This window comes from Corvus brachyrhynchos, unplaced genomic scaffold (assembly GCF_000691975.1).
Source record: "Corvus brachyrhynchos isolate BGI_N302 unplaced genomic scaffold, ASM69197v1 scaffold83, whole genome shotgun sequence".
In the NCBI taxonomy this organism is placed as follows: domain Eukaryota; kingdom Metazoa; phylum Chordata; class Aves; order Passeriformes; family Corvidae; genus Corvus; species Corvus brachyrhynchos.
Window position 1 is genome coordinate 3,047,733 of NW_008238464.1, and position 11,727 is coordinate 3,059,459.

The window sequence follows — 11,727 nt, forward strand, 5'->3', positions numbered from 1 at the left end:
AAAAAAAAAAAAAAGTGTTATATGGCACCATTTCCTGCAGTATGGGACTTTCCTAGAACCTCAGAGCTGTGGGTTTTATGGTATAACCCGTGGGTGTCATTATCTGTGCCCTTTGGCAGCCTGAGTTTTGAGAACAGCATGGCTATTTTGGTGCAAGTATCTGTGCTTGTGAATGAGGTGTGTGTGCGTTGTTTGTGCTTACTGGGCATGGAAAGAGGCTTGGCAGGGAGCTGGTATGAGGATTGTACCCTTCAGGGGGTCTTGCAAGGGGGGTTCCTAATTTTTGAATCCTAAATAATCTTAAATGCAGGCTAGATGCTGAGCTTCTCAGCTCATGAAAGAGGACAATGCCTCAGAGTAAATGAGATAGCAGGTGTTTAAGTAGCTGCACAAGTGTTGTTGTTGAAACTCCCTTATCTGTGCACACTCAGATACCTCAAGAACTGTAAGTCATCCTCTTGGATTAGGTGTTAAATTCCACCTAAAACCTGAAAAATCAAATTGTAAGCTGTTTTCTTTGGTCCTCTGCACTGATAATAACTTTATACTTAATGCTATTCTTGTTGGTTGCAGCAAAAAACACTATTCATCCGCCAAACCTTTTGTATCCCAATGGTGTTGTGATCCTCGAAGCAGAGCTTGGTAAGTTTCAATTCCTCACCTAAAAGCAAATGAAAATATTTAAATGAGGTATTGATAAATAATGATAGATCTTGATAAAGCAAACCAGCTTTGCTTTCTAAGCTATTTAAGTGAATAATATTCTGGTGACCTGCAGGCATGGTTTTTCTGTGTTAATTTGTTCCAGGCAAGCCACTTGAATTGGAATGCCGTGTACAGTTTGGGTTTGAAACAGTTTCTCCAATGAGGGTAACATGGAAACGAAGTGACGAGGAGAATATAAATGAGAAACTGAATCAGGAAACAAGGTGAGAAAACCTACCCCTCGCCCCCTTCCTGCCCCAGTAACCTAGTTACTACCACCACAAACAACTGTAAAAGTCCATCTATAACAACTTTACTGAGTGCATTTAATTGAAAGAAACTTAGAAGGCTCTTTTCTTTCACCTAGTAATGTGTATGTCCACAAGCATGTGACAGGCATGTGACCTTCGCATACAGAAGCACATATTGATGGCCATAAAATCAAGAACTCAAACTCTCCACAATCTTAGCTCTTCTTCTTAAAGCTTTAGCTCAGAGACAGCTTCAACATGAAGGGTTCCTGGTTGCCTGTCCCTGCATCCATTGTTTCCAAGTGTTCTTGTTTTCAAGTGTTCTTGAAAGCACGATGTCTGTTGTGCCTTGCTAGCAATTCACACAATCTCTCTTTGGGAGCTGTCTCTGAGTGGGCAATAAATCAGATCAGCAAAACAATACTGTGGACATTGAAAGGAGCTTGTGTACCTCAGACATTGGGGTGTATTTACAGACTAGATCTGAGGACTTGCAGCACTGAGTTTCAGGGCACTGAATTTTGGGACTTTTCCTCTGGTAAGAATTAACCAGGCCCTGCAGAGAAGAAACATGTAGGGGAAAGGTTTCCTGTGACCTGGGGACAACCCCTATAGTCACTACACTTCCCTTTCCTTCCTGTTCTCATTCACTTACGCAGTGTTCAACTTGGGCAAGCAACAGAGTGGAGGCAACACAGGCAAGTACATCTTTTACTACACAGCCCTGACTCAACTGTGTGGCTAAATTTTCTGTCTACTGGGGGAAGCAAAAGCTCTGCTGTCACTGCTAAAATCAAGTTCATAATAGGAGTCATATGGGAAAAAAAAAGATGATATCACACACACATGCACACACTCATGAGGTAGACAGGAAATTGGATTTTCCTAACTTTAGAATGTTTAGATTTGGAATATTCTTCTTAACAAGGTTTTAGCTTTTTTCATGGCTGTTCTGGTTTCGCCAAATTTAGAAATATATACTCTGAGAGAAGGCACAACCACTCCTCCCCCCACCAGGTTCGGGAAAAAATAAATTTTCATCGAAGGAAAGTGAAAGAGATAAAAGCTATTTATTTAACAAACACATGGGAAAAGGATAATAATGCTAAATAATAAAATCTCTCGCTGTGGAGAAAAAAACCTGGGAAAGTGTTCGAGTCCTCCCTTTGGTCTCCTCGGAGCTGGGGCTTGGCCCAGGGCCAGGCCCTCTGTGCCCGGTGGAAAGTCCTCCTGATGTGCTCTTATATTGAAACAGTCCAGTAGAAAAGGGAGAAAATCTGAAATTCCAGGGAAGGAAACATTCAACGCTCAGTCTCTCTCCAGAGAAAAAGCAGCTGAACCCCTGGCCAAAAAACTGACCGGAGAACAGCAAGCTGGGTGCTTCCTCCCTCCCCTGCAACAGCTGGGAAAACCAATTGCTATCTGTGTGTGTCCTTGAACAAGCTGCAAGAAGCTGCTTTGAAGAAGTTTTGCTCAGTTTTTCCTTCCCCCTCTCAGGTTCAGTTTAGAGGCATAGAAAGGCACAGAAATTAATTTCTGGGCATAGGCAGTGATATGGGATACACATCATAAGGTCACCCCAAGACATTGGCTAGAGTTTCTGTTTATTTTTTAAAAATACAAATAAATGAAACATCCCCAACAGATTTTGGTTGAATCCTTGCCCTTGCTTACTCCTCCACATCTTGAGGTAATGAGGAAGGGCTGTGGGATACTGTCATTTTGCAGTGGCCTGATGTGAGATGCCTTCTAGGATGACCCAGAGATGCTTGTACTTGTGGCTTTCGAAGAGGAACACTGAAACTCAGAAACTCTGGGTATTCTGGAGTGATTGCAGACACAGATCTGTTACCCATATCCTCCACTCAACCCTGAAGAGATTCCTCCGTTTCCTCTTCATTTCTTATACTTCTGTCCCTTATATATATCTTTTTCTGTTTGCCTATCCTGTCCTTGGGCTTTCTACCCCTGTGCAAGAGGCTGTGCTGCTCAGTCTTTTTGCCCAGCTAGTTCTCTCTTGGGGCTCCTTTTTGAAGTTTCATTTCTCTGCATTTCTGCTGGGTGAATATTTTACATCTTAGAAAACCATAAGTAATCTTACAGAAGTAAAGGGGACTATATATTGAAAACTAGGAAAGTGATAAATATTTTTCTGAATAGATGAACTAGGAATAAACCTTTCAGTCTTCAGGCCTATCAAAGTATTTTCTTACAGTGTTAGTATTTTCTTGCCATGTATAAACCAAATGGAGGTTCCAAACCAGAATATTGCATCACTATTAAAAGTTCAAGATCAATGTTAAGAAGTTGCAAGCTCCTCTATTTTTGTGTGTAAGACATTGGGAGATTGTGGGAATGAACAGCAAAGGTATCATGCAAATACACATTTTTTTCTCTCCAGTGTCTATCCAAAAGGTTTGAAGGGGAGCACACTTCTTCATGTTGCAACTTTGAAAGAAGTTACTGAAAAGGACCTCAGAAGCAACTTCACATGCTTTGCTGAGAATTCAGTGGGAAATGCCACCGCTGTGATCCAGCTGAAAAGAAAGCAGAGAGGTAAAGCTATCATTTGGTGACTATTTGCCCCTGAAGACACATTTTGATTTACTCTTCTGCTACTAATTAATTCCCCATTCACACTGGCTTTTAGCCAGTTGCTGAAGTTTATTGAACCTGGGTGGGAAAAGTTTGCTTTGTGAGATATCTTGACAGCCTCAGTATTTTGAGGATTACTCAGAAGGACAGGACTATCTGGGGACTTACTGCAGGTGGGTGAGCCAAGTGGAAGATGGAGAGAAACTGGAAGGAAGAAGAGGAGAGTAGCATCTCTGAACATTAACAGGCAGTCTACTAAACTGAAGCAGAGAGGCTGCTGAAAGCAGCAGTATTCCCTGATTTTCACAGGACATTTCTGTCTGTTTTCCCAGTCCTTAGCATGCATGTATGTGGTATCCCGCAGTGGTAGGGAGGAGAAGAGAGATCCAGCAGGCAGGAATTGTGCAGCAAGATTGATTGATTGAATTATTTTACAACTCTTTTACAGACTTTTTTCTTCATAGTCTAATTGGACAAAGGATCAGCCACCCCCTGGGTGGATTGGCTAGAAATCCTAAACATCCATTGTCAAAATATTTTTCTACTGTACCATAAACAAAGCTTTGCGAGGTTGCAGGTGTTCATAGTTTATAGAACTCTACAAGTATCTTCCGTGAGAGAGAAAAGTATCTCACGGGACTGGAAAGAAGCAAGAAAAATTCTTGCTACCGGCATATTTGTATCCACATGCATGTTTCTAAGAAGTTACCATAACTGATATGAATGTGGCTGCCTTTCAAGCCTTTCAAGGCCCAAACCAGAATCAGTGTGGAAATTAAAATGTTGAACCATAGTTCACAGTGAAGATTCATCACTGTAGTTGCACAGGAAGCTGCCAGCAGGGCACTGTGTGCAGCTATGTCTGTTCTGATGTAGCTTTTCCATCTCAGGCAATTACTATTTTCAGCATTGCTGAGTGTACCAGAGACTGTTTCCTCTGTGCCTTCTGTCACAGATTGGCTTTTCATACCAGCAAAGAGATACCATGCAAAAAGTCATTGATGGTAGACTGAAATTCTGTGTTTAGGTTTGTGGCTACATGAAATCTTGACTTCCCTAAATTTTGCCAGTGGGATAAGGAAAAAGACTGTGAGATGGTTTGTCCCCATTTCTGGACCGAGTTTTTTATCTAAATGTCAATATTGTTTTGGAAACCTGAGTTATGATAGGCTCTTTTCTTTCTGCAGTGTTGTTCCTATATGTACTATGCAGTGCCATTTCTACTCTATTTGCATTTGTTTTGTGCACTGCCTTTATTTACCAGCACTGGATTGAAATAGTGCTGATGTATCGAAGTTATCTGGTCCACAACAAAAATACAGAAGGTAAGAAACCTTGTGTAATATTAATTTTCTCCAGTTTTTCTGCTGCTTTTTGCCATGTGGGATAATCAGGTATGAATTACTCATTTAATTAAGTTCTCTTAATGACCCTGCTCTCTTTGAGCCAATACAAGGACTGTTAAACCTTACAAGATGCTCAGTGAACGCAGATGGAAAAAAAGAAAGATAGTGTGAAAGAAATATCTAACACCAACTGAAATGTCAGTTAGACTTTTACCCTAATTTACCCATAGAAGATTAGGGTACCCATTAGAGCAGGAAGTTGAATTTTGACAGTCCATTTGCAGGAAATAATTTAGCATCTCCAACGTTTCAAAATCGTTCTCTGAAAAAGTTCAACAAAACCTTTGGACAAGAATGAAACAACCTTGTATAACAAAGTGAAGGACTCCAGAGTTTATTGTATTTTTCACTTGAAGTCAAAAAGTTTCTCAAAAGAATAAAAAAAAAGAGAGAAACAAGACGATAAAGGGCACCAACTGAGAAGTGAATATTTGGGAAACTTTGGAAACAACTTGACATTTGCACCTGAGTGATTAACTTTTGATTTTTCAAGTCTCCGTAGTAGCATTGCCCATCATCTCAGCTAAAAGAGGCCTCCAAAACAGCGCAGTGTAAAAATGTATCAGGAATCACTATGACTACTTCAAAGAACTTAATGTACAATTTTCTTACATGGGTTGAAAGAATTCTGATAGTTTGTGCCTGAGAAAATTTTTCTAAAAATTCTTGCATCTTGATGCAGTTTGAGATAGAGGTGTCTGAGTCGGTTTTTGTGTTTGCATATGTACCTTACACCTGAGTGTGAAACAGCTACATCTAGATACCTGTAAGTACATACACAATTAGAAAATTAACTGCCTTTTGGAAAACATTTTTGTGAGCCCTAAAGCATTTGGCAAAATCAGTTTGGGACATCACTCAAAATTTCCCCTCTATTTGGTAAAAAAGTGATTTAAGGACCTGTGGGAAGTCCCCTTAGAGCACACCCTGCATGTCAGTAGGACAGACCTGCCAAGGCTTGTGCGTTGAGGACACTGTTGGGCTCCACTGTGGCAGTCCCTGTCCCCTGCCTGAACACTCTCGTATACCTCATGCACAAAGCACCATTTGCAATGTGCAGACCAGATAGCTTTCTGTCCAAGGAAAATGTGTTCTCACCTGCAGGATCACGTCCTTCTCACGTCATGTGGATGTATATCAAGTCACCTGAGGTCTGAGAGCAGCAAAGCAGCAGTTATGACTTGATTTTGCTGTTTCTTAATTTCTATCATTTCTTCTCTCATGTCCCTCTCAGCACAAAATCAGAAAACTGAAGAATCCTACAAGATTAGAAGGTACCCCTGGGTACCTGCTCAAAGCAGAGCCAACCTAGACCATGTTGTGCAGGACCTTGTGAACAGAGAAACCAGAACCCCTCTGGGGTTAATTGGCCTCCTTAGCCAATTAAGATACATATCTTAAAATTCCTGCCTTCTCCCATAAGGAGAAAAAAAATAATGCAGGAGATTTGATACTAACATTTATAGACCACATATGCCATCAATTTGCTTAAGTTAGGTATTCTTCATTTCCTACACTTCCAGTATCTTAAATACAGTACCAAATGTTCCTCAGCTTGTAATTGTCCTGTACAGTTATGTGAAAAAAGGCTTAATGGTGCTTATTTTGTATTTGATTTTTAACTTGCTACTGTAATAGTAATGTTACAAAGGTGTGTGTTAGTGGTTGTTGTCTAATAAGATTGCAGTGACCTCTGTGGGTGAAATAAGGAATACCTGGCTTGTAGTGCAATTTATAGTCACTTAAAATCCATTCTCAAAGGAGCTTCAATTTAGGGTATAGATGAATTGAAGTTCAGCTAAACCAATCTAGTGAATGTCTGCTCCACCTTTAATTCCCACATTAGTCCTGTGTGCCTGCTGCTGGTGATTCACTCTTGTGGGCCTAAATGGGCTCAACCTGGCAGAAAAACAACTCAGTAAAAGACAATGGGTAGCCAGCAAAGTGAATCATCTTCCTCTATTATCACAAGACCTGCAGCACCAGTAGAAGGATGTGATTGAAAGGGTGTATCCAGGAGTAAAGGGGAGGAGCAGAGATGCAATGTGTTGTCTGATCATTTTCTTGGCCTCCAAACCCAATCTGCACACCTCTGTTTTGTTTTGGTGACATACTTTCTGCTACATGCTGGTTCTGAATTTGAGCGTTCAGCCCCAGCTCATCCATGTTAGTTTTCTGAATTTGCTTTACCTACGGGCTCTTCTAGATCCTGTGGGAACTTGGTGACTCTAGCTCATGTCTGTGATCCTAATCTTACATCTAGGGATAGAAATCAGGAGGTTAACACCAAGGCACGTGAGTCATGATACTCAACACAGGTGTCTGCTGGAGGTAGGCATCTCAGTTCCCAAGCAGTGAAGGTGCAGTCCATGTGGTGAAATCTAGAGAGCCTCTCAGCTCACCCTGCAGCAGCACCCTGCAGTGGGACTCTGCTCTACACAGGGGAATTTCTTTCTGGTTTCTATTGCTGTGATACAATTCAGCTAATTGAACACAGGTGTCTGATGTAATTTGGGCTGCCTGAGGATGTCCTGCCATTCCAAAAGGCTTGTCTCCAATACTTCCCCTGTCAAATCTGGCAGTCTTAGGACACCTTAAATGGCCTAAAGTAACTGGGAAACTGGACTGAGTCCACTATGCCTTTTGCTTTTACCAGAAATTCTTTTCTTTTCTGTTCCTTCTCCCTCAAGTGTAGTTCAAATTTTATTCAACAAATAGATACAATTTGCTTTTGCCTTGTAGTTAAGAATGGGCCTAACCCAGGACATCGGTACCAGGGTGATCAAAGCCAAGAAAAATTCTTTACCTGTGTTTCATTTGCACACAAACATTCTTTCAACGAGACTTAAAGTTCAATAACTGATCAGTGCTTGGTGTCTGAGCTGATATTTTGATCAGACTTAGCCATTGCTCTTTACACAAGTCTCTCTGTTTACAAACATAACAATGTATGAGAACAGCATATCTTTTGCAAGGAGCTAATATTTAAGAACATTTTTCCTTTAAGATTCATTATATTTTAAAAGAAGATTGACCATTGACAAGACTTTTTTTTGAATCAGCATTTGGGCAAATGAGAGAAAAGATTGGGAATCATTCCCTACCACATGGCTTTTGCCTGGAAGGGACCAGATCTTTAAACTGCCTTGCACTAAAGATGAGTACCTTCCTTGTTTGCTTTGGTAGCATATGTCTACCAAATCTGCAAGACAGCGAGGAGCAAGGTTGTCTTTGGTGATTGGATAGCTGTAATCCAATAACAGGTCATAATTTTAGGTTTGTAATGTGCCTACTTAGATAGATATAAATGGAAGAGGAGCATTAAGAAAGAAGCTGAATGCTTCAGCCAGACTTGTTAATGTATAGAATTTATTTATTTATTTATTTATTTATTTTAGATGGCAAGGAATTTGATGCGTTTGTGTCCTATGCAAAAATAAACTCTTCTGAAAGTGACTCTGCTTTAATTAGTGAAGAAAAATTTGCCCTGGAGCTTCTTCCAGATATGCTAGAAAATAAATATGGATACAAGTTATGTATTCTTGAAAGAGATATTCTTCCAGGAGGAGGTAAGGTAACTGGGGATGGTAGAAAATCTTCAGTTTTTATAAAATTGTGTTTCAATTTCCAAAAAAACCTTATGCACCAGAACAACAAATTGTATAATTTGGTAGTGGAATTTATGTTCAAATCTTATAACGTTTTGATCTTTGTACCTGGTCCCTGTGGCTGAGGCATACATACTTTGGAGTGAGATCACTGGGAGCTACTAGGCTGAGATGAAATTCCTTGTACAAGAATTTCTTTGCAAGCAAACTCTGTTCTCTGGAAAGAAAGCCTCGAATACTTCAGTAGTTACTTTCTAAGTGACTTTGATCAGTGCCACCTGCAGTAGTTAGAAAGCTCTGTGTATCTGTTCCTGGGAGAGATAAAGACAAGTCCAAGTGTCCCTTGAGACTCTGTTTAAGTGTGTTGAGGTCTCAGCTGTGCCCTTCATGTCCTGAGCAGAAAGTTGTGTTCTTCAGTTGTATAAGAACAGCCATGGTACCCTCTGATAGCAAACATATTTCTAGAGGTTATATGATTGCTCAACATTCTTAATCTTGGCTTTCCTTATTTCTGGGTTTTAACTGTTGATAAAGGAACTGATAAGATAAAAAATCCATTGTAGAATGCAGTAACTTTCACCATTTTCTCTCCAGCATACACAGATGAAGTTGTAACAGCTATTAAACAAAGCAGACGGGTAATCATTGTTTTGAGCCCAGCCTATGTCAGCGGACCAAGCATCTTTGAACTGCAGGCAGCAGTGAACTGTGCATTGGAAGATAAAAGAATCAAACTAGTATTAATAAAGTTCCAGGATTTCCAAGAGCCAGAGAATCTGCCTCCAGTAGTGAAGAAAGCACTTCGGATTTTACCAATCGTTACCTGGAAGTCTTCCATTTCTGCTGCTCCACACAAGAAGTTCTGGAAATACATGCATTACCACATGCCAATGAAAACTATGAAGAGGCTGGGAAGTTTCAGCCTGAAGAGCTTATCCCAAAGGTTATTCAGGCTGGTATATTGATAGGAGAAATTTCACAGGGGGATGACATCAGGATCAGAAATGGTAACATGATTGTCAAAGACCTTTTCTATATTGTCCGACCACTGTCAACTGTCACTACAGCCAGCAATAGCTCCCTCCAAAACAGTCAGGAGGACTGAAGTGTCACAGTGCACAGCAAAACTGTGCCACTTCACACAACTGTAAATGTGAGCTATCTCTCATAAATTAATATTTAATTACAATTTTTATTATATTTATCATACCATTTTGTTGTGATTTTGAGACATACAATGTTCTTTGCACTGTATTTCTTTCTGGAATATTTTTACACTTGTTTTCTAGAAAAAGATTAAAAAAAGGGAAATCAAGAGGAAGCTTGCAGTTTAATTTCTGATGCAGTCCAGTGGGACAAAGCCAAAGTTTTCAAATGAGTTACCTCCTCCAGTGCGAACACCAAGAAAATACAGTGGGAGACTACTACAACTGGGTATGCCAAAGGGATTCAGAAAAGAGGGACCACTGCATAGGCTTATGCCAGGCATCTCCATCCTTTCTTCAGTGAGAGGAAGAATTCTACCACTTTTGAAACAATTCACACTCAGGGACACCTGCACCTGATCATTGCTGATCCTGTCTGGTGCTGGTCACTCAATGCCCACTGAACCTGTTGGCATTATAGGTGTGTTGCAGGTGTAAATCAAAGCCCTGGTTGTCACAGCTATTAGACTTCCAGGGTCTCCAAAGTCTTTCCCTTGTAGTCCTCTGGCTGCCAACTCTCCAGAGTTCTTATCACTTGCTGTCAAACCATCTTGCAGCCTGTGTGCGTATGTCTGCATCTGAGTGAAATGCAATGGTCCGTATTAAGCAATCTGAGTAGTATAGCCACTGCTCTGCTGTTCTGCTCACTTCATTCCTCCTTTGAGTTAACAACTTCCTGTTTTATAATGCTAATTGAATATCTCATTTGCCAGATTCCTTGTTGGAAAGGGGTTTCAAGAAACACTGCTGTTAACAGGATCAGTATACTGAAAAAAGAATTCTTTTGCAAGCAGGCTGAGCATTATCTACCTAATGCTATATTGGGTTCAAAGCTTTCATGGGAGGACTGATGGTGCTGTGAGGCTGATGGAAGATGGTTCTTCATGTAGAAGCAGAACATCAAAGGCCATCACTGAGTGTACCACAGAAAATGTTGACATTGCAGCTGCACCTGTATTGGAGATTCGGTTCAGATCATCACAATTTTGATGCAAATTTCCCAGCTGTCACCACATATTGCCTTTTGTTTTTCATTATAGAGCATCACAGTTGCACACACTGGATCCCTTCCGCAGAAAGTCAAGTGGAAGACCTTCTCCATCCATGAAGGGACTTTCAGTCTGTGAGATCAGTTGGTCTGAAGGAATCCCCTCCCGAGTACACACAGGGTGGTTGCAGGGTTCTCAGAACTAGTTGTTTCAGGGTATCACAACTATTCTCCCCATCTGCACTATCTGCACTGTCTTCTAACACAATCAAATCATTACTGAATTTGAGTATTTTGAATAATTTGTCAGTAAATCAAACACACTCAGTTCTAATGCAAGTAACACAGGCTTTAGAAGCTTCTAATAAACAGCACTATGTTTGTACACCCTGTTATCCTCAATATCCTGACCTTTTAAAAAAATGATCCTGAAGAGCAGCTGGATGAGTATAATGTGTCTGCCCAGTAAATGCCTTACTGGTATGAGCAAAATAAATTCCAAATACAGGAAAACTCAAGATCCAGTTTTAGCTAGGTGGTGTGACTCAGACCTTCCTCTTCACGTTGTTATTACCTGCTAAATTACATACACGTTTAAGAGAGGGAGGCCCTCTCCAAACGAGGCTGTAATTTGCGCAGTTCCCCACCAGATGTCCCTACCGCGAGCCCCGCACAGTCTATTTACACACCGACTGGTTTTGTTACCAGGTGCTACAGGACCAGGGAGTAGAGCCAAGTGTGGCGTCCGAGGTGCCGCTGAGCAGGGGAGGCAGCCAGGGAGCGAGGGCAAGAGAGGCAGGCACGAAGCAGGTTTTCCTATCTGCCCAGGCTGCCACCACCTCTCCCAGCTAACGCTGTTCCCTCGTGCTGTGCTTGCTGCCTGAACGGTGAGCATCAAAAGTTTTTTGTTTTGTTTTGTTTGGGTTTTTGGTCTTGTTGGTTTGTTTTGGTTTTTTTTTTTTTTTTTTT

The 11,727-nt window shown here is 40.9% G+C and overlaps 1 protein-coding gene across 2 annotated transcripts in view; it reads left to right on the plus strand.

The window, feature by feature from the left end:
- Positions 1-11,727, plus strand: part of IL18RAP (interleukin 18 receptor accessory protein) — a 25,969-nt gene that overhangs the window by 13,931 nt on the left and 311 nt on the right. For both annotated transcript variants that reach the window (XM_017737132.1, XM_017737133.1), the window contains 6 exons: positions 574-642; positions 809-929; positions 3,358-3,512; positions 4,739-4,876; positions 8,356-8,526; positions 9,160-11,645. In XM_017737132.1, coding sequence (XP_017592621.1) covers positions 574-642; positions 809-929; positions 3,358-3,512; positions 4,739-4,876; positions 8,356-8,526; positions 9,160-9,530 — 1,025 coding nt within the window. In that variant the 3' untranslated portion in view covers positions 9,531-11,645. The remainder of the gene's footprint in view (positions 1-573; positions 643-808; positions 930-3,357; positions 3,513-4,738; positions 4,877-8,355; positions 8,527-9,159; positions 11,646-11,727) is intronic.